This window comes from Bos javanicus, chromosome 28 (assembly GCF_032452875.1).
Source record: "Bos javanicus breed banteng chromosome 28, ARS-OSU_banteng_1.0, whole genome shotgun sequence".
Classification (NCBI taxonomy): Eukaryota; Metazoa; Chordata; class Mammalia; order Artiodactyla; family Bovidae; genus Bos; species Bos javanicus.
Window position 1 is genome coordinate 44,610,451 of NC_083895.1, and position 23,082 is coordinate 44,633,532.

The following is a 23,082-nucleotide window of genomic DNA, read 5'->3' on the forward strand; positions in this document are numbered from 1 at the left end:
ATGGGATTTTGCAGAACAAGAAAGTATTTATTTTTCTTGTGAGCAATTGTAGTTTCTGCATGTTCTTTGTTAGTCTATAGAATGCAATTTATTTTTATGTGTTGATCATATATCCTGTGACTTTGATGAATTCACTTATTAGTTTGTTTTTTTGTGGATTCCTTAGAAATTTCTACATGGACGTGCCATTTGCAAATAGGGACAGTTTATTTCTTCCTTTCTAGTCTGTAGCTATATTTAGTATGTAAAACTTAATTAATGTGCCAACATTGGACTTTAAAGTTCTTTGTGAAATGACTGGAAAAAGAGATGAACCTTTCAGTGACACTTTATATTTTTTATCACACTTATTTCCAAAGGCACAATGTCAGGTTTTTACTCCCACATGGCTTCCCAGGAGGTGCTGGTGATAAAGAACCTGTCTGCTATTGCAGGAGACGCAGGAGACTCAGGTTCAATCCTTGGGTTGGGAAGATCCCCTGGAGGAGGAAATAGCAACCCACTCCACTATTCTTGCCTGGGAAATCCCGTGGACAGAGGAGCTTGGTGGGCTACAGTCCTTGGGGTCATAAAAGAGTTGGACACAACTGAGAGTGCATACACACAGAATTTTTTTTATAAACTGCTTTATGCGGTGTTTCTCAGCTTTGAGAGTTATCTTTGTAATGTTTCTGAATAAAGGTTTTACTTTGAGAGATGAATAAGGTATATCATTTTTGGGTTTATGTATTTATTTGATTAATTCTGAGATTAAATACATCCCATCTACCCTTCTCCCCTACCTTTTTGTTTGAACAGATGTTGTACATTCAGGCCTTGCCAGGACCATTCCTTTCGATGGATCCATCCTCGTTTGTGGATGTTTATGGATATATTGCTACCCCTCGAGTTTGGAAACAAAAGTCATTACTAATATGGCGTCTGGGCCCCACGTACTTCTTTGAAGAAGCCATCTCAATGGAAACTCTGGAAGTTATCAACAAACTTGGCCCAAGATACTGTGGTAACTTCCAGGCTGTGCATGTCCAAGGTATGGGGTGTTTTGATTTATGATGACTTTGCTCATTCTAATTTTTAAATAGACATCTGGTTATTTATAGCTTATTTATAAGGAAAAAACTCATCACAGGCCAGTCATTAGGGAAGTCCTCTGTAATTGGATTATTATATATTTACAAGCCAATAGAAAATGTCACAGAAAAGGAAATGACAATCTCCTGTAGGTTTCAATTCCAGAGTACGTAATAGAGAAAAGTGGGTAGGTAATATCATCAGCAAAGAAAGAGGGAAGAGAATGAGATAAATAAGTTACATTCCTTTTAATGAAGAAGCTTTTTAACTAAAGTATACTGTTGTCTTCAATTATTAAACAGGCAGACAAAACATCCGCGTTTTCATTATTGATTGTTGGCTGTTCAAGCAGGGAGTATGGCTCTCTGTGCTCTGCCAAGTCGAGGGGGTCAGCTCTCATCTGGGAAGAATAATAAATGAATCTGTGTACTGACGCCTTCTTGCATGGTAAAGGGTGACTGAGCACTGTGGAGCATTTTTGTCTTGAGGCCTCGTGTGTTCTTTGAACTTCATTTCCTCTAGCAATGAGCACTGGCAAGAACAATGTGAGGAGGCCAGGTCTAGAGCCCAAGTTTCATCAACTCTTCGTTTACGCCATGCTTCTCACTAGCACATATAGCTCTCCTTGAGTGAGCACCTGTGTGCTGAAACCAGAGGAGGGGTTTACCCCAAATATGCAGCTCACTGAAAACCACAGGGCTTTCAGCCCAGCACTTTGGTTTTGGGGGTGAGGTTACACTCACAATAGATGTCTCAAGACTTAGTAATTTCGTACCTGGAGTGCTTCTATTTTATAGTAAGGTTAATATTGTGAGAGTTCTCTACAGTTTTCTGTGTGTCAGAAATGACAGGCGGGGACAAAACATATAACATATGACATACAATGCAATAGCATATAATAGCTACGAACGTTGCTCAGCAATGACTTTGCCATGTGGCAGTAGATGCTCACTCTTCTGAGGGTTAATTTCCTACTCAGTAAAGTGAGAGTAGAAATAACTGAAGATGTGTTGTTGTAGGAGAGGATCCTGGTGTGGAAGCAACGCCCCTGGTTGCAGAGGAAAAGGTTTCCTTCGGCCTTCACATAGCCAGCTCCTCCGTTACCAGCGTTGCAGACATTAGAAGCACGTACAATGAGGTGGACAGCCGCCTGATTGCCAAAGAGGTACACCTTCTAACGTCTCTTGCTGCTCCTTTTTGGAATAAAGATCTCATGGCTTGCTGCAGCTTTCAGTGACTAAATGAACACCAATTCACATTTGTGTGTGTGTGTTGACAGACACACTTCATTTGTGAAAATATTCTATGACTCCTGCCCATTCACACTCCTCAAGACCAAATCTCTTCTTTCAGAGAAGAAAGTAGGTACTCTTCATTCTCTTCAGTAGAGCGAGAACAAATGGAATATTTAAACAACATTTGTGACATGGGGAACACAATTAAACTTCCTTTTCCTGGGTGCTACTAACCCCTAAGATGGTAAGGTAGCCTTTGAGCCATTGTGTTTAAGCAAAAATTTGCAAAGCAGAAAGCAGACAAGTTAGTTAGGTAAAGAGGCCATTAGATTTCCTATTTCCTAATCCCCTGCATAAAGCGCTCTTTTGCTTACTGTTGATGAATTTGGGCTCATTTGCTTATATTCTCACCACCCTCACAGACAGAGGGTCCCCTCCCTTTCCTGAGGAGGTGAGACCAGGGGTTAAGTCCTGTTGAGCACTAACACTATGCCTTACCAGCACAGAGTCTTCTGCTAGAAGAGGCCAGGGTCCCGTCTTCTGGCCCTTGAAGACCAGTGATGCCAAGACCTGCGGAGATGGATGACCCTAGACTAGGAAGAAGGCAGCCCTGGGCGTCTCAACACTGTTATGCCTCCAAGTGTCCTCAGGGCCTCCCTACTCTCATCAGCTCCTCGCTGTGAGCGTTTGTTTAATTAGTGACCATGTGGGACGTTGGTGGCACAATTGTATAATGAAAGGTTCTCCCTTCTGATTAAGCCAAAGACTGGGAGGCAGGACAGAACCTGAATTTTGGCTTCAGTCCCTCTGATGTTGGTTCAGTTACTGTTTATTCAATGGCTTACACTAACGGAGTGCCAGGCCTCAGGATGCCTGCCCTCTAGGAGCTCCTGAACAAGACCGCCTCCTCTCCAGGAAAGTTGCTTAGGACTAACTGTTGCCAATTTCTCTAGATGAACATTTCATCCCGTGACAGTGTCGTGCCTGTGTTCTTGCTAAGAAACTGTGCTGGTCACCTCTCGGGTTCTCTTCGAACCATTGGAGCTGTTGCTGTGGGCCAATTAGGTATGAACTTTTCCTGCTATTTGGGAAGAAGAGCACGTGGCTGGCATCACCTGTGCAGCCTGGAATTCTGGGGTGGTAGGCAAGACTGAGTGGGCTGAGAAGCTCAGGTGGTGAGAGTAAGAGTTGAGAGTTAACCCCCACCAGAGCATCAGCTTCCCTGCAGAGATCAGATCACTTTGCTGCATCTGACAACTGTTAGTGAACTTGCTACTAACCAAGCTGGCGTCTACGCAAAACGGAGCCTATCTAGTGAGTATAGCGGGGCCTCTGAGCAGAGGCAACTGTGGTGGTGGTTTGGGTGAAAAAAACAACCGGCGACTGTGCCTTGCAATCAGACAAGAGCAGAACAGAGAGCTGGTGCCAGGGGCGAGTGCTGCAGATCTAGAGCCCGGAAAAGAGCCAGAGGCTGTCAGAGCAGCCAGCTCACAGGACGGCTGGCTCATCTGGCAGTCTGGACTAAGACAGAGGGTGGAGGTCTGAAACCCCCTGGGCTGTTTCAGCCTTCTATGACCCCGAGAGGACTCAGCACAGGATCTCTCAGTGACCAAAAACTTCTAAAGCCCCGAGTCTTCCTCCCAGCTTGTCCTGTGCACAGGCCCCACAGCTGTAAGTGGGTGATGTCCCTGACAGCTCTTGCATGCTGCCAGAGGAGTTTCCACTGGAATGGAGCTGTGGTGTGCTCAGGAATGTCTTGGTCCCACACAGGGGTAAGAGTGTTCCACTCCAGCCCTGCTGCCAGCAGCCTGGACTTCATTGGCGGGCCTGCCATCCTCCTGGGCCTCATCTCCTTAGCAACGGACGACCACAGCATGTACGCGGCTGTGAAAGTCCTGCACTTGGTTCTGACCAGCAACGTCATGTGTGACCGCCTGATGCAGCACATCTGTGGGTACCAGGTAAGTCCACCCTCCCACCCGAGTCTGCAAATGCCGCCCACCACCCAGCAAGAAGCTGTCATCCCTGAGGAACAGGGTGGAGCCTTGCTGGCCCAAGTAGACATTCCTATCAGTATGACTTTTGGAGAAAGCAAACTGAAAGTTCCTTGGCCTCTCAGCATCACCAGAGCAGAGGGCCAGGTGACAACCAGCCAGAGAGGAGCTCTGATCAGGATGGAGATGCTCACCTGTCTGTGGCTGCCAACATCTTTCATTGATGAATTCAAGAATCATCTGCGATCCCCCTAGTTTGCATCTAGTATGACAGCTAAGAGCCCAGACCTTGGAACCAGAGTGCTAGGTTGGAGTTGAGCCTCTTTCTAGCTTTCTATTTAACTTTTCCTGAGTTACTTATCCTCTCTCTCTTGGTTTCCACATCTGTACAGTACAATCTATTGTGTCTCCTGTATCACGAGGTTGCAGTGAGGACTAGATGATTTAATACAGGCGAAGGGCTTAGGATTATGTCTGGCGCAGATGAAACGCCCTAGAACTGTTGGCCAACTTTAGTTCTTAACCTTTGTGTCTCAGCTCTCTTCCGTGTAAGATAGGAATAATAGCAGCCCCATCGTGCAGGATCGTGATCACAGAGTTAGTATATGCTGAGCTCTTCGAAGCATGGCTGCTCAGAGTAATTGCTGTGTGTATGTGCACCCTGATTATATGGCTATTTACTGTTCATAATGTCAGATGAGACGTGGACACTCTCCTCCAGGAGTGCCCTGCCTGGCTGAGAGGCAGCCAAGAAAGGAATCGTGGAGGGCAGCGACTAGGGTCAAAGTCTAGACAAAGTCACTGGGGCACAACAGCTGCGGGTTCCTTCTGGGCCCAGTGTGGGCAGGAAAGAGCCTCCTTGTCTCTTTGGAACCTGAGTCAGGGTCTGGAAGAAAGCCACCTGGTGTCACGTCAAGGACTGTGGCCACAGCCGGACCGCATGTCTCCGGCCTCCCCCTCCCCCACCTCATCCGCTTCCAGCACCTTTTCCTGCTTTTCCCTAGTGCGCACGCTCACTGGGCATGATGTGTGTGGACTTGTTCCTGGTGGCTCAGCAGTAGAGGATCCGCCAGCAATGCAGAAGATGTGGGAAACTCAGGTTCTATCCCTGGATCAGGAAGGTCCCCTGCCTGAGGAAATGGCAACCTGCTCCAGTATTCTTGTCTGAAAAATCCCGTGGACAGAAGAGCCTGGTGGGCTACAGTCCGTGGGATCGCAGAGTCCGACATGACTGAACAGATGAACACGAACACTGTGTACTTGTTGCCGTGTTTATCAGGAACAAAGTGACAGGAAGGAGAAATAGGGGTGAAGCTCGGACAGAGGAGTTACCCCACGGAGCAGGCGGGGGGTGGGTTCCAGAGGGCAGGCGAGTGGAACCCGGCTCGTGGCAGGAAGGAATGCAGTGCGGGCATTTGTGGATCTGGTGGTGAGGAGGTGAGCGTGCTCGCGTCTGGGTTCTAAACTCTCAGCTGTGTACTGGGTTGGGTGGTGGTGGTGGGAAGTTGTGGAGAGAGGAGGAGAGTTGAGATCATCATCTGTGGGATGGGGAAAGCTAGCTTATAAAAAAGCAGAATTGCATTGCCAGGCCAGATTGGATACCAATTTGACATCTGACACTATTAATGTAAAGTGAGATCAGTCAACTTGAGTGGTTTTTCTCATGCAGCTTTCAGCCATTCTAATTGTGTCCTGGTGGGGTGGGGTGGGGAATGGTCAGATCTGCCAAAGAAGCGACAGGATAGTATGAAAAGAAACTATTTGCTGATCTAAATTGTCTCAGTTTGGGCCGCTATAACAGAATACCATAGACTGGGTGGTTTATTAGCAACAGAAATTAATTTTCTCATAGTTCTGGAGGCAGGTAAGTCCACAATCAGAGTGCCAGCATGGTCAGGTTGAGTGAGAACCCTCCTGGATTGCAGATGGCCAACTTCTCATTGTATCCTCACGTGGCAGAGTAGAGAGAGGAAGAATGCTCTCCTGTGACTCTTTTGAGAGCACTAATCCCATCTGTGAACTTCCTGATGTTCAAGCTGGTTTTAGAAAAGGCAGAGGAACCAGAGATCAAATTGCCAACATCTGCTGGATCATGGAAAAAGCAAGAGAGTTCCAGAAAAACATCTATTTCTGCTTTATTGACTATGCCAAAGCCTTTGACTGTGTGGATCACAATAAACTGTGGAAAATTCTAAAAGAGATAGGAATACCAGATCACCTGATCTGCCTCTTGAGAAATCTGTATGCAGGTCAGGAAGCAACAGTTAGAATTGGACATGGAACAACAGACTGGTTCCAAATAGGAAAAGGAGTACATCAAGGCTGTATATTGTCACCCTGTTTATTTAACTTATATGCAGAGTACATCATGAGAAACACTGGACTGGAAGAAACACAAGCTGGAATCAAGATTTCCGGGAGAAATATCAATAACCTCAGATATGCAGATGACACCAGCTTATGGCAGAAAGTGAAGAGGAACTAAAAAGCCTCTTGATGAAAGTGAAAGTGGAGAGTGAAAAATTGGCTTAAAGCTCAACATTCAGAAAATGAAGATCATGGCATCTGGTCCCATCACTTCATGGCAAATAGATGGGGAAACAGTGGAAACACTGTCAGACTTTATTTTTCTGGGCTCCAAAATCACTGCAGATGGTGACTGCAGCCATGAAATTAAAAGACACTTACTCCCTGGAAGGAAAGTTATGACCAACCTAGATAGCATATTCAAAAGCAGAGACATTACTTTGCCAACAAAGGTCCGTCTAGTCAAGGCTATGGTTTTTCCTGTGGTCATGTATGGATGTGAGAGTTGGACTGTGAAGGAGGCTGAGCGCCGAAGAATTGATGCTTTTGAACTGTGGTGTTGGAGAAGACTGTTGAGAGTCCCTTGGACCGCAAGGAGATCCACCCAGTCCATTCTGAAGGAGATCAGCCCTGGGATTTCTTTGGAGGGAATGATGCTAAAGTTGAAACTCCAGTACTTTGGCCACCTCATGCTAAGAGTTGACTCATTGGAAAAGACTCTGTTGCTGGGAGGGATTGGGGGCAGGAGGAGAAGGGGACGACAGAGGATGAGATGGCTGGATGCCATCACTGACTCGATGGACGTGAGTCTGAGTGAACTCCGGGAGTTTGTGATGGACAGGGAAGCCTGGCGTGCTGTGAATCATGGGGTCACAAAGAGTTGGACACGACTGAGAGACTGAACTGAACTGAATCCCATCTGTGAGGGCTCCACCCTCATGCCTTCATCCAATGCTAATTATTTCCTAAAAGACCTGCCTCCAAATACCATCACACTGGGGACTAGGGTTTCATCATATGGAGTTTGGGAAGAACAAACAGCCAGCCCATAACAACGAATAAGACTTCCGGATGACCCACTGGAGAGTGTCTGAGAGGACGGGGAGAAGGGTGGACTCTTAGATCCAGGAGTGGGGAATTGAGCTGTGAATGAGCTGAGCTGAGAATCTCAATGAAGTGGGTGAGGACCCAGATACAAGTGGATGGTAGGGCAGCCTGACTTTCGTGCTACTGAGGTCAACAGAGACAGGAGGCTAGGTTAGATCCACCTAGTCAGTCTGTGAGATGAGTGTGGGCCACTGGGGTTCCCGTGCCTGGACACTGGACTGGATGCCTGCGTGTTGCCAGTTTCCGGGGCCTGGCACAGCAGAATGGCACATCTGGTGGCAGCAGCCTGGAGTGGAGCTGACGGAACTGGGTTTGTGGGCAGATGGTGGCTGCCTAGTGATACAGCAGCAGCTGTGTGGTGGTTATGAATGTAGGACCCCGTAAAGGAAAACGAGAAAAGCACAGAAAGGTGGAAGGAAACCGGCAGAGAGTGGCGTCCCGGAAATGTGGAAAATTCAGGAAGGGGCCGGGGCTCACAGTGAGAGGTGACGCCACATGAGCACAGAAAAGTGGACACTGCGGGGAAGCAGCTGCAGAGGCTGGCGTCTGCTTTCCTTCTGAGAGAAAGGCGGTGGAGGAGGTCGTCCCAGAGAGCAGAGAGTTTCCAGACTGGGCGGACAAAGGGTACTGGCAGGAGCAAGTAGGCGAGGGAGAGAGAGTCCTGATGACGCGCTCATGGCAGGAGCAGGTAGGCGAGGGGGAGAGAGTCCTGATGACGCATTCACTAGGAAATCGCTTTGTGCTTTAATCTTTGCAGATAATGGCATTTCTCCTGAGGAAAAAGACCTCTTTTCTGAACCATCGCATTTTTCAGCTGATCCTGTCTATCACTGGCACTGCAGAACTGGGCTTTGGACCCTCCGTAATCACCAACGTTGGTGTCTTTCAGCACATCCTCTGCAATTTCGAGGTAAACTGGAGGTTGGTCGCTAGCCCTAAAGTTACAGAAAACCTGGAGCCTCATCTAAACCCAGCGGATCTGCTTCCTCCATGCTCAAGGTGGTAGTGAGAGAGAAAACCACAGAGGCTGTGGAGCTCAGAGGCCCTGCTTTATAATTAACTTCTACCACCAATAGGCTGTGTGGCCTCAGACAAGTCCCTTGACTTCTCTGAGTTTGAGTCTTCTCCTGTGTGAAAGGGAGACCATCGTCTCTCCCTCACAGGCTGGTGCGGGAGTCAAATCCGCTACTATCTGGGGAAAGATTTTAAAACTGTAGGCTTCCGTACATAAGAGGGTATTAAAGCATACCAATTCCTGTGGATGACGCTTAGAAATGCTCCTGTAAAGGAAGGAGTGAGAGAGCCGTACGGCACACAGGAGGCTGAGTGAGGAGCATCGGGCAGACCTTTGGGTAGATCCCTTCACAAAGCATCATTTATTGAGTGATGGTCACACTCTGGTGTGTTCTGGAGGCATGGTGATAACCAGGACACAGCTCCCACACACAGCCATCTGGGCCCGGGATAGGATGTAGCTGATGCTACAATGTGCTGGATGCCAGTGAGTGGGGAAAGGGCCTCTGGGGAGTGTGAAGAGGGGACAGTCAGCTCAGCTTGTGAATCAGGGCTCTGGGGCTGAGTTTGGCAGAACATGTTCAGTGGGGGAATGTTCCTGGTGGGGTGGATGCCATTTGTTCACATGTAGGGATGAGAACAACCACAGGCATTTGAGAGCAGGTGGCTTGGGGCACCTGCAGCGATGTTACTGCAGGTAGAGGTGACTCTTTGCAACCCCATGGACTGTAACACTTGAGGCTTCCCTGTCCTTCACCATCTCCTGGAGCTTGCTCAAACTCATGTCCATTGAGTCAGTGATGCCATCCAAACATCTCATCTTTTGTCATCCCCTTCTCCTCCTGGATCTGGAGATTGATGCAAGGATTGTTGGGGAAGCCAACTAGACCTGGGATATGGGCTCCCAGTGCACAGCAGGAAGCGGGTATGCAAAATAGCCTCACCACCCTGGCAAACAAGTCAGCATGCCTTGACCACACTGCTGCCCCTTCTAAAATGCCATGGCCGTGCTCAGGCATCTTGGCTCCTCTATATCATTGCCACCAGCCCAGCCCAGGAATTACCCACACAGGAACCCACCGGGCCCCCACTGCCTGCTCCTGGAACCACCATGGGCACCACCCGTCCCCTCCCTGAATAAACCAGCCCCTCAGCTGAGCTGGTGCTTTTCACACTGGGGTTAAGAAAATAGGCAACTAATAAAAGCAAGCAGAAAAGATGCTTAAAAAATCCACAATAAACCAATGAAATGACATAACATTTTTAAAAGATTGAGAGGAGAGGATTTTTAAAAGAAGAAGGATTTCCCCAGAGCTGGGTACATCAAGTGAAGTCAGGGCAGGGATGTGTCTGTTGTGTTTGGAGGTCACGGACAGGCCCAGGGAAGAGTAAATGGTGGAGTTGGAAGTGAGGTGAGGAGCGGGGAGGAGGCTGGAAGGAGACAGTCAGTGGGTTTTTGAGGAAGAGAAAAAGAGTGTTTCAGAACGTAGGAGACTTGAGCAGTGGGAAGGGGCATCTAAAGTGCCAGTGTAGGAATCAGCTGTTGATGGGACAAGTCCTTCATGGGGAGGGAAGGTTTGGGGAGCAGAGAGCAGGTTACAATGGAAGGGGCAGATCCCTGATGACTGGTTTGTGGCAGGGAGGGGCAGGGCACTGAGAAGCCGAAAGGGACAGGAAGTTGAAGTCATGCACGCCTTAGGCCTGTGGCCTCAGAAAAGGCCACCCCTTTCTGAGACTGAGGTCGTCCTAGGGGTGGGGAGAGAGCAGAATTTGACACATTATTCATTTGAAATTCAAACTAATTTAATACAGACATCTTAATACAGTCTTTAGTACAGGGGTTCTGTGACACAGAATAACAACCAAAAGATTCAGTTATGCATGTTTTCCAAAATTCAGACAGTTGGTATTACATAATTTCTAAAAGAGCTGGGTGGCCTCAAGTGTGCTGGGACAATCTGTTATTTTTCTAAAGCTCTGGAGCAGAACACAGGATATCTGTGTTACTTTCTCAGCTCCCCCAGTTCCCAACACGGAGCCTGATGTATCATTTATTCAGGGACTGCCTTCATGAGTGAATGTGTGTGAATTCAAGTATGCAAAGCTCTTGGCATCCTCTTGAGAATGTTGGGGTGCTGTGTCTGGTTACCTCTACCTTCCCAGGAGCCACATTTATCGACACCAACTCTCTCAAGTGACAGCTGCCCTACCTCTGTGTGTAGCTGGCAGTGAGTGTGCTTTCGGGGGCTGGAAATATGACAGGCTGTTTTTGGCTTAAGAGTAATCCACTTGTCTTATTTTGGTTTACTTTGTATTCATTCTTTTAAAAAAGGGAGTGGATCCTTATTAAGAGGTCACTAAGTGGCATGTATGATGCTGAGCCTTGGGGACTGGAGAGGGACAGACTCTGCCTTCATAATAAACTTAGAGCCACTGAGGTTGTTCCACTTTCCCCCATAAGTAAATGGATGGAGCCATGACTGCTTGCTTGGTTCAAGTGAGGTTGATTATTGACTCTCTGAGTCACTGTCTGCAGGAGATGCCTGTGGGGGAACACAGCAAGAAGGAAAGAGAGTGGGCTCCATGGTCAGACAGACCAGGCTTTGAAGCCAGTCTCTGCCAATTAGAAACCGTGGGCGCCAGACAAGGTGCTCAGTCTCTCTGAGCCTCACGGTTCTTATCTACTAAATGCAGATAATGACTTGGTTTTAGGACTTTGTGCGACGCTTCTTGCCTCCAGCAAATGGTACCATTTGTGTGTGAGCTCTTTTTGCTGCTATAAGAGTGTACTCTTAAACTCCCACATCTGAACTTTCTAGATTCTGGGACTTAGGAAGTGCCATCATTTAGATGAGAATAGTAGAGCTCTCTAAAGAAAGTATTAATAGAAATAAGAATGAACGCACGCTCTCACCTTTGCCCCAGAAGAAAGGGGAGCAACTGCATTTTGTTTACAATAAAGAAAATAATCCGAGTGATAAACTTCACTCGCAGAATCTCAGTGCATTTCACAAGTGTGTGTCATTCACAATTCTGTTGCATAGGAGCTACAGGTTCTATAGATAGGGGACCTGAAGAAATTGCACGCACAAGCCGAATGCATGGCTCAGTTCAGTTCAGTCGCTCAGTCGTGTCCGACTCTTTGCGACTCCTTTTTTTTTTTTGAGACTCTTTGCATAGTTGCTGCAGTATAAAACCTGAGAGGTGAGACTCAGCTCCTAGTTCCAGTTCAATGACTTGTTGGTGATAAGGGACCTGTCTCTCAAAGGTCTGTCTTACCCTCTATTTTCTCCTCTCTTAATTGGAAACACTGATATTTGCCTTGTATAGTAGGATCCAGTGAGAATGACATGCATTTGGTGTGTCGATGCACAGGCTGTGAGGCCCAGGGTGGGACACATATAGAAGATGGTTGCTGTAGGCGTCCTTGGTTTGAATCAGGACCCACAGCAAAGCTCCAGACAGCAGCAGAGATGGGAAAGACAGGAGCGGTGTTTGCACTTTCTCCTGGCGGTGGTGCCCTCTGTATCTTCTAGCGGTCAGGAGAACTGGTATGATTCCGGAGCTGGTAAGCTGTGTTAGTGATTCCAAGCCAAAGAAGACCACACCCAGCACCTCACCAGTTCACACTGCCTGGCAACCCTTCCCTTCACACACTTGATTTCATTGTGTTCTGTCTTCCAGCTCTGGATGAATGCTGCCGACAATTTGGAGCTCTCTCTCTTTTCCCATCTAGTGGAAATCCTTCAGTCAACAAGGTAGGCTGGGCTTTGGCAGCCTGGGGGTTACAGCTAAAGTTTCATGCCAGGAATAGAAACTAGGAGGACAGGACAGCCAGTTGCTCAGCAACTATGGACTTCTCCCATTCCCAGAGCATGAGGTCTCAGGGGGCAGCATGTCTGTCTTAGTCTATTCAGCTGCTATAACAAAAAATACCATAGGCTAGTTCAGTTCAGTTCAGTTACTCAGTCATGTCTGACTCTTTGTGACCCCATGGACTGCAGCACGCCAGGCTTTCCTATCCATCACCAACTCCTGGAGCTTGCTCAAACTCATTTCCATCGAGTCGGTGATGCCACCCAACCATCTCATCCTCTGTCCTCCCCTTCTCCTCCTGCCTTCAATCTTTCCCAGCATCAGAGTCTTTTCAAATGAGTCAGCTCTTTGCATCAGGTGGCCAAAGTACTGGAGCTTCAGCTTTAGCATCAGTCCTTCCAATGAATATTCAGAACTGGTCTCCTTTGGGATGGACTGGTTTGATCTTGCAGTCCAAGGGACTCTCAAGAGTCTTCTCCAATACCATGGTTCAAAAGCATCAGTTCTTCAGTATTCAGCTTTCTTTGTGGTCCAGCTCTCACATCCATACATGACCACTGGAAAAACCGTAGCCTTGACTAGACGGACCTTTGTTGGCAAAGTAATGTCTCTGCTTTTGAATATGCATCTAGGTTGGTCATAGCTTTGCTTCCAATGGAAGCCATAGCCTAGGGGACTGACAGGCCACAGAAATCTATCTCTCACAGTTTTGGAGGCTGGAAATCTAAGATCAGGCTCTGGCAGATCCAGTGTCTGGTGGGGACCTGCTTCGTGGTTCATGGTTTGCCATCTTCTCACTACCAGCTCCGTGGCAGAGGGGTAAGGGAGCCCTCCAAGGTCTCTTTTATAAGGGCACTAATTCCACTCATGAAGGCTTCACCCTCATAACCCAAGCATCTCTCAAAGGCCTCTCTCCAAATGCCGTCACATTGTTACTTTTTGAATTAGTCAAGGCTCTTTTGATAGCAAATGGCAGAAATAGAACTCAAACCAAATTAAAAAGGAAGAAATAGAGGGTGAAAAGGAAAGCAGAGAAAGGGGACATTTATTGGCTCATACAGTTGACAGAGTCAGATCTTCACATGGTGTCTGGATGATGCTTACATTGCTTTATCTGAGATCTACCCCAGTCTTGTCTGTGCTTTCTTCCATGCTGGCTTCGTTCTGGCTGGGCAACTTCATAGAGTGTCCGCGGCTCTGCACAGTCAGCAGACAGGGCTTCTTTTTCACTCAATACTCCTAGCAGTAGGGATAGAGTCTCACGGGCCATCTTAGGTCATGTGACCAGGCCAGGAGCATCTCTTGCCCTCTGGAGCAGGTGGAGGAGAGTTAGAAAGAGGTAAGTCCCAAAGAAAACCAGGGACTGTGATCAGAATAAGGGAGAAGGGAGGCAGGGAAGCCAGTCAATCAACCCACCTCCTTCCTTATACAGCGGGCTGTTCACATCCACCTCCATCTGATTCCTTACAGATCAGCTGTTCTAGTGATCATTAGCACCTTAGTGTTTGAAGGTGTTTGCAACCACCCTTTCATTCATCCACTCATGATTGACTATTATAACCCACTCCATTCCATACCACTTCGTAGTGCTGGAGGTTCAGGGAAGGACAAGACACAGCCCTGTGGAGAAGGAATGCAGAAAGCAGGCTGCTCAGTGCTGTGATGAGAGCACAAAGGACATTGGGTACTTACAGGTGCTGAATGCACGTCTTCCCATTGAACCCACGAGTGCAAGCCACACACAGACTTGGCTGGTTCTACCTCTTCTGTGTATCAGGGGTATGGGGCTTGGCAGAGTTCAACACAGCAGTAGTGAAGACAGCTCAAGAAGGAGCAATCCATCCACATTCTTTCGCCTCCAGTTTCTTTTCTTTCCCCCTTTCCACTGTCTTTCTGTACCTGTTGTTTTCTAAGAGACGGACACTCACCCTGGGAGCTGTTTTCTTTGAGGGAGTAGAATTTACAGGAAATTGTGTTTGCGATTATCCTGAGGAGGGGGTGCGGAGACTTGAATCCTGTCTCTCTCCCCTTTGACTCTTGGAGGCACGTTCATCCACTTTGTGGTTTGGGGCGAGCAGGAAGACACGCAGGCTGAGGGGCTGGCCGAGGCCCGGTGCCGGCTGTTGGGAAGTGCTCCGTGGTCGTGCTCCAGTCTGCTCTCTTTGTTCAGAGTTTTTTGAGACCAGCATTAGTTTTCCCTGAGGCTTGGAATTTAAAAGTCAATAACTGGTGGTTGTTTTGAAGGCAGTTTCCGGTGGGGGTGGAAGGGCATGGGAGGCTCACCCCCAAGCGACTGGGGCACTGGGCAGACACATATTCGATGGGTGTCTGGCAGCATTTTGACGAGTTGCCAGGAGAGCATGAGAGCCAGAGGGCCATGGAGCAAACCCAGACTGTGGAACCTTTTTAGCAGAAACACAGCAAATTTGGTTCATTCCAGTAAAAGCTTTCACTGCCTCTCTCCTGGGCTCACCAGGGAAGGACCCCGGAACGCTGAAGTCGCTCACCAGGCACAGCTTATTCCCAAGCTCGTCTTCCTCTTCAACGAGCCAGGCCTCACGCCCTCCAAGATGCGCACCGTCATTGCCATCCTGGGCTGTCAGCTGCGGGGCCACTTCAGCCTCCAGGACCTGCTTAGGTATCGTGCCAGCTCCCCGGGGAGAGGGCGGAGCATCAGGGCTGCTTCATGAGGGAACTAGACCCCAGCTCTCTCCTTACCACACTCAGCTCAGCAGCACTGCCCTTCAATGCAGCAGCAGGTTCTATTTCCCTGGAACCTCCTAGAAACATTTTCTCTGTTCATGGCTTGAAAAAAGGGGAGGGTCCCCTGGACTCCTCAGCAGGGTTGTGGGTTCACTGCTCCCTGGTGCTCAGACACACCTCCCAAGAACCCCAGAATTTCCATGTGCCCGGCCATCCTCACCAGCCAGTGACCCAACACGCCGGCCTCCTGCAGACTTCCCAGCAGATGGGACATTTCAGCTGTTGTGTCCTCAGCCATGTCTGTCATATTGACCTGGCAGAGCCAGAGTCAGCTTCTCTGATGAATCCTGACAGATTGGAGAAGTCTCTGGAAAGATCACACTGATCACAGAGTAACACGATTCCCCCTCAAGTCCTCCCTTGAAGCCGCATTTGGGTGATTCTGTGTAGAAAACCTTCATGGGTGCTCAGGAGACACGGGCCAAGCCCACAGCTGAGTGTGTCCCTCTCTTTCTGCCTCAGAATCGCTCTGTTTGTGGTGTACACCCTCAAGCCTTCGTCGTTGAACGAGAAGCAGATCTGTGTGGACAGAGCCCCGGACCCTTCCCTGCCCGGTGAGAAGACCTTTCCCAGGTGCCAGTCTGATGGCAGCAGGGCGACACCCACAGCAGCCCTGACAGGCACATGCCGTGGGCCCAGTTTGAGTGCTAGGCTGCAGGAAGGGAGGGGGGGTGCCCACAGAAAACCGAGTTGCTGTTCCCGGGTGCCATCTTCCGAGGTCACAGCTGTATGATTAGAGCCACAAATAAAAACAAATCATGTGTTCTTCCTTCACAACCTGGAACGGCTTCCAAATCCTGCGGGATAACAGCTCCCTGTATATCACAGGCGGGCGCCTTCGTGCCCCAGTCTCTGCCTCACTCCCTTGGCGAGCCCCGGCTTCAGCGCTCTGCAGTGCTGACACATTCTGATGCGTGAGGGTCTGCCATCCACCGCGCTCGGCCCTGCTGGTCCCTCTGCAGGGTCACCTCCCCTGCCCCACCCCACCCCACCTCACCCCACCAGGCCAGCCATTCCCAGTCCCACAGGCCAGACTAGGTCACCTTCTCTAGGCTGCTAGAGTCCTTGTGCTTACTCTCATGCAAAGGCTTGAAATTTGTTTCTCTGAGTCTCTCTCTCCTCGACCAGATTCAGAACAGCAGCGGCATCAGGTTCTGAACTCCCTCTGCTAGGGGCAGACGCGAAGGGGACCATTACTGACTGCTTTGTCCCGGGCCTCCTCTGTCCAAGATGGGAGCCTCTAACCACGTGTAGCCATTTAAATTAAATTTATTGAAATGAAATGCGGCTAAAAATTCAGTTCCTCAGTCACACTAGCCGTGTTCCAAGTGCTGAATAACCATGTGGAGCTAGTGGTTACTGCATCAGACAGGGCAGAGAGAGAACACTCTTATCACTAAAGATTCTCTTGGCTAATGTCACTCAATCCAGATAAATTCTCTCTTATCCTTAGATCAAGCCTGAAAAGTAGGAATTGCTATTCCCATTTTGTAGATGAGAAAACAGAGACTCAGAGACTACGACCTTAAAGAGAGAAGGGGCCAGAATCCAGATAGAGGGTACTCTGACTCCATTTCTCCAAGCTGCCTCATCAGTTATATTTCTACAGCATGCTGTGTGCCCTGAATTGGTGGTAAACTAACTGGCCGACCAAGGGGCTGCATGAATGGATAATCAGCTAACAGTATACTGTGCAGTCCTGAGAAGGCAACGGCACCCCACTCCAGTACTCTTGCCTGGAAAATCCCATGGACGGAGGAGCCTGGTAGGCTGCAGTCCATGGGGTCGCTAAGAGTTGGGCACGACTGAGTGACTTCACTTTCACGTTTCACTTTCATGCATTGGAGAAGGAAATGGCAACCCACTCCAGTGTTCTTGCCTGGAGAATCCCAGGGACAGAGGAGCCTAGTGGGCTGCCGTCCATGGGGTCGCAGAGTCGGACATGACTGAGGCGACTTAGCAGCAGCAGCAGCATACTGTGCAGTCAGCCCTCCTTCTCGTGGGGACTCCATTCTAAAACTTTCGTCTCGCTAAATATCTACAAAGACAGTATTTACATGTCCTTCAAGGTCATAGTAATGCTTCAGAAGTAATCTTGCTGCAGTTCAAACTCTGTTTTTTAGTGCAGCATAGACGTGCAAAAGCCCTGGACTAGGGCAGGGACCCAGATTGAGCACAATAATCTTCACCACTCTGCTCCCACTGCCTTGCATAATGCCCAGCACATAGTAGGTGCTCAGGAAATGTTACAGTCCATGAAAATGTTAAAACTCTTCCTACTGGAAGAAAAATTTGACCCTATCATTTTTAGGATTTTTTTGGGGTGGGGGGCAGGCTATGGGGAGCATCAAAAACATCTCTAATTAAAGGAAACTTTAGAAACATTTCCAGAAATTCTTTTAAAGCATTAAATGGAAATCTAGAATTGAAAGCCAAAATTTCAAGTCCCATGCATGTCTCAACTCCTGGGAGAACTAAGCATTTGGTGAATATGATTGCCTACTGCAGCAAATATTATGTCTCTTTACATCCGTTTTCTCTCAAATCTCCATTTTATTTTATTTTTTGTAGCTGGAAGCCAAACATCTGGAAAGACAATCTGGCTCAGAAACCAGTTGCTGGAGATGCTGCTCAGCGTAATATCTTCTTCCCAACTTCATCTGTCCTCTGAGTAAGTAGTTCCAGAAAGAGTGATTTGCCACAAGGCTGCTTCATACAGGGTGCAGTATTAAGACCTTTACTTAATGAAAAGTTTAGCATCTCTGAGTTGGTTTTCTGCACTAGTCAGAAAGAAAATTATATTCTCTCCACCCAATAAAGCAGACCTTGCCCTAAGACATTCTGATGCAAATGTTAAATGGGCATGAGTAACTCAAAGCAGATTTGGTTTCATTACAATAAACTCTTCCTGTCACCATCGCTGAAGTGTAATTGTTATTGTCTTGGCAGTTGTGATAATCACTGATTTTGATGTCCTGTACTTGGCAGACAATGGAATGGAGAAACGGTTAGCCTAAATAGCATCTATCATGGAAAAGGCTTGCCAAATTCTTCTGCTACTTACTGTTAGTCTTTCAGTTATTTTTCCAAGTTGGAAAAAGAAGTATCTGCCTTCAGTTAACTTTCAAAACAACATGCAGTCATAAAATTCCATTAACTCTGTTGGACCACCTGCTTTATCTCGGCTCTGGGGTCACTGATTCAATAGCTATTTGTTGAGTACCTACTGTGTGCCAGACACTGTTCCTCCTTCTGAGAACGCCACGCTGAAAAGGTCAGTCCAGACCCTACTCTCACTAAGCTGACCTTTTAGTGTGTGTGTGGTTTGGACAGGGAGGCATCGAGGTGGGGAGTTACCCCTCAGTAAATCAGCCTTGTACAAAGTGCTTTAACGGTCTCTAGATTTCTAGAATCAGTGCATGGCAGAACTGGAAGATGCCTTGGAGGTGAGCTGCATGCGTGTGGAGTCGCTTCAGTCGTGTCGGACTCTGTGCGACCCAATGGACTGCAGCCTGCCAGGCTGCTCTGTCCATGGGATTCTCCAGGCAAGAATACTGGAGCAGGTTGCCATGCCCTCCTCTGGAGGATCTTCCTGACCCAGGGAGATGAGCTAGTCTCTACCTTTTCACCTTTTTGAAAAGGAATGTAATGTAGTGCTTAAGCACTTGGGCTCTGACAACTTCACCTCCTGGGTTCAAATCCCAGCTCTGCCCTCAGGGACCTTAGGGAGGTGACCTAAGCCCTCTATGTCTCTCTTCTACTCATCTTTGTGAAAATAAAATAGATAGATAGAAATAGCTGCCATAGATAGAAATTAATAGGTGGATAACTCTGAGCATGGTGCCTGGGCTATGGTATAAACTCTAACAGCTAACTACTCTCACCATCACCACCACCACAGTCACTTCCATCATCCTCTTCATCGTCATAATGAGGGAAGATGATCAGAGCTCACCAGTCATCCAATTACTAAATGAAGTCATGGCTAAAAGAGAGGACCATCTCTTGACTCCTAGTTTCAGTGGCCATGCCCTCACCTCACCTAATCTGGCAACTGGCGCTGAGACTGCTGCCCAGCCAGGATGGACCCTTTCCTGGCTCTCAGGAACCTCAGGTTTTGCTGAACAATTGCCCCTGAGCATCGGCTCCCGTCTCTCTGTCCTCCATTTCCCTCTAGCAAGTCTGTGTTCTCTAGACACATCGTTTAAAAGTTCATTATTGAAAGTGACAGTTAAACATTTTTTTTTTGTCTAAACCAATAAAGATGCATAAATAATGTGCTATTCCATTAAGACTAATTCTGAACAGTGTATTTTAAAAGGGAATTAAGTAACCATGATGTGTTTTATGCGACTACATTGATGTCATTAGTGAGTGGCCTTTCAGACACTGTGTAAGCTTGAATAGTAGTGAGCAGGGCTTTATCATTTGGTACATGGTTTCCAGTTGCTTTCAAAAGCTTTGGCCAACTTACGCTTCAGCCATTAATAGGCAAATTCACCTCTTTCACAGCAGCCTTGCCAACATTACCGATCTTTTAAAATGTAATATATACTTTGCTGAGTGATGTCCAGATGTTACCCTTAACCTGCCTCTCCTGGGCGCCTGATGAAGCTGGATGTTATTTGTATTTTCTGGACATGTTGTTTGCTTATGGGCTGAGAGATAATTTATAGCATTTATTGACCCCCTTCCCACCAGGACAAAGGAAGAGATGTTTCTGAACCTGGGGTCCGACTGGTTCCTGCTCTTCGTGCAGGGCCACATGCACCCCAGCACAGTGGTGCTGGGCTTGAAGCTGCTGCTGCACTTTTTGTCAAGCCCCTCCCTCCGAGGGCGATTTAAAGACGGCCTGCCTGCAGGCTCCTGGGTGGAACGCAGCTCCGAGGGCATGGACATCGTGATGGGTGAGTGTGCGGCGCTCTCCAGGAGACAGGGTGCCACCTGGGGATGAGGGCCTGCCGGGACTAAGGGGCCTTCACACTGCCTGCTGTAGCTTGACCTTGACCTTGACCCCTTCCCCCACCTCTGACTTCCTTTTTCAGACTCCTCCCCACATGGCCTCACTTCTCTTCAGATGCTGGGGACTTCTTTCCACTCCTCAAAGTCTCCTTAACTCTTTCCTTCTTGCAGAGGTGCTTCCCCAGCCCTCAACACCAGCACGGCTCTCTGGGCTGATGTGGATTCATCCTTTAGGTCTCGATTTTATGTCACTTCCTCCAGGAGAGGAAGGTCCCACGTCAATTAGAGCACCTCTGTTACATTTTCTTTCTTTCTTTTTTTTGGTGGGGGAGCGGTTTATCATAGTTTACAAGCATATTTTTATTTAGGTATTTAATTCTGTAATGTCTGTTCCTCCCACCACATTGTAAATAGCTGATGAAGGCCTGGGGTTCTGTATATTTTTTCAGAACACTACATTCTTATTGCCTATGCAAAGATGTCTTGCTACCTCTAAGGTGGTAGGCACCAGATAAGCATCTGGGTTTGAATGAATGAATGAGCACATCAGAAGTAGGAAAAGAAGTTCTTACCGAGCACACTCTTGTGCTGTATATGCATGACGTATTTCCATCTGGCATGTCTGTAGGACAGGTTGGTGGGAGGGGATTCCTTCCTGTGCCCAGTCCCCATGTTGACCAGAAGCAATTTTTCTCAACTGGATTTTATGCCCTTCTCCCTGATCAATAGATAACCTGAAGAGCCATCCTCCAACGCCTGACCAGAGCCCCTGCCTGCTTCCTGGGTTCCGGGTCTTGAGCGACTTTTTGGCCCACCATGTTCATATTCCAGAAGTCTACCTCATCGTGTCCACCTTCTTCCTCCAGACACCCCTCACAGAGCTGACGGACGGGCCCAAGGTAGGGTCCAGGGGATCTCAGGATGGAGTGGCACACTTGGGTTTCTGACTTCTGTGTCCCCCAAGACTCTCCTCACCTTCCTCTGTGCCTCCCAACTTTCATCCTGACCCACTTCCTTCCCTGGCAGTCCCACCTCCTTGCTTGCTCTTCACATATCCTAGACTTGCTCAGCCTCTGCCTGCCTTGTCCCTCCCAGCAGATCTCTGTTTTGTTCCACTTTTAAGTTTTTCTCCTCTGGGTAGACAAATCGCATGATGGTGGGGGCAACATGGGGAGGCTGGATTGCTGCCACCGCAGACATAGAGCCTCATTCTGTCACCTTCAGAGAAACATGCCCCTGTACCTTAGTAACGCCCCTGCTCTCCCCCTGCATTCTAGTGTGAACCTTACATGCCCTGAGCCTTCTGGCCCACAGGTACCCTTTGCTCAGATGACTTACATCACGGTAGAATGGAAGCCCCCACGAAGGAGCATTGCCGCAGGACTCCACCTTCCATCACTTGTGTATTCCAAGATCATCTTTATCACCTTCTCTCACTGTCGCTGGCAAAGGTCACCTTTTTAAGGCTGAACTGTGTTCCTTCCACGCCTTTCCCAAGTGACTGCATGCCTTAGTATCCTTTTTCTATATTTTCAGCATCTCCTTTTCTACTGATTCTTTCCTCATTGACCATAAGTATGATAAATTATGTCCCTAAAGCCGGAAGCTGCCCCCTTGGCTCGCACTCTTGACCAACTGCTGTCCTGTTTATCGCTCTCCTGGTCCTCCTCCAGAGGAGTCTCCACTCATTGTGGACACCTTCTCACTAGCTTCTCAGTCACTAGAAGCCAAGGTTTCTTTGGCTCCTGTTCCTGTGGGATCGGGTTTGGAGTCTGCAGGCAGCATCAAGCCCCTCCCTGATCGGGATCTCATTTGTCTGCCAGCCCATCTTCCTTTCTTATTGGCCTTTTGTGCTGTGGTCCTCGAGTCACCTCCCCAGTAAGACCAGCTGCTTTGCGCTTGCCTGCCCTGGGCCTTTGAGGAGCCCTCTCCCATCTCACCTTCCTGGAAAGCTATCTTCCCTCAGTTCTCCACTCAGATGCCACCTCGGGCTGAGACCCCCTAGACAGCGGGAACCTTTCTCTCTCAGGCCTCATCACGCCTTCGGCTTGTATGGCACCAGCGCATTTATGGCTGCTTCTCTCCGTAGATGCTGAGCACATCAAATTACAGACCCTGCCTCTTGCTCAGCCTCCTGAGCACCTGATAAACAGACCCAGAAATTGTTTCTTGGTCTTGATAGACTTGAGTTAAACTGCACTGTATAGACGTCATTGGAGGGGCACGGCTTTGCCGAGGACTGAAAAATTCACTTCTTGCATATCCTTATATTTGACCTATCTCAATCTTGATATATGTTAATAGTATTACAGATCACACTTTAGAATTTAACATACTCTGATACTTGTGTTTTTTTCCCATACTGTGGCTCGGGAAACAAACATTTGCTGAATGTCAGGACCTGTGACAGATGTTTTACATATTTTATTTCACTTGATATTTATAACAATCCCATGGGGCAGATAATGGAAGTTTCAATTCACAGAGGAGACTGAACTGCCAAGAGGTTAAATAGCTTGCATGAGCCCAGCTTTTAAAGAAGCAAAGTCAGATCGTCCTGCTTGTCAACCCCACGCTCTCTCTGACTGCCCTTGCCCTAAAGCCTTTGAATTTGTCATGTTTTCTGCAATCTCATTTACCAAAATTCATGAAAGTTGATTGGGAGACTGAGCATTGCTGATGTCAGACCCGATGCCAGTTGCTGGTGGGTCTTCAGCCTACCTTAGACGTGTGCGTTTCCCTTATGCTCCATCAGTGGCTGAAATTCCTCTAATGAACCAGCCACCTGGGCTGCTACTGTGATGTTTTGTCTT

At 48.1% G+C, this 23,082-nt stretch overlaps 1 protein-coding gene across 7 annotated transcripts in view; it reads left to right on the top strand.

Annotated features, from left to right (window-relative positions):
• Positions 1-23,082, top strand: part of WDFY4 (WDFY family member 4) — a 248,168-nt gene that overhangs the window by 90,465 nt on the left and 134,621 nt on the right. For all 7 annotated transcript variants that reach the window (XM_061405647.1, XM_061405640.1, XM_061405641.1 and 4 more), the window contains exons 20-30: positions 799-1,030; positions 2,091-2,236; positions 3,260-3,371; positions 4,077-4,267; positions 8,472-8,624; positions 12,413-12,486; positions 15,021-15,182; positions 15,770-15,861; positions 17,879-17,978; positions 20,009-20,214; positions 20,999-21,168. In XM_061405647.1, coding sequence (XP_061261631.1) covers positions 799-1,030; positions 2,091-2,236; positions 3,260-3,371; positions 4,077-4,267; positions 8,472-8,624; positions 12,413-12,486; positions 15,021-15,182; positions 15,770-15,861; positions 17,879-17,978; positions 20,009-20,214; positions 20,999-21,168 — 1,638 coding nt within the window. The remainder of the gene's footprint in view (positions 1-798; positions 1,031-2,090; positions 2,237-3,259; positions 3,372-4,076; positions 4,268-8,471; positions 8,625-12,412; positions 12,487-15,020; positions 15,183-15,769; positions 15,862-17,878; positions 17,979-20,008; positions 20,215-20,998; positions 21,169-23,082) is intronic.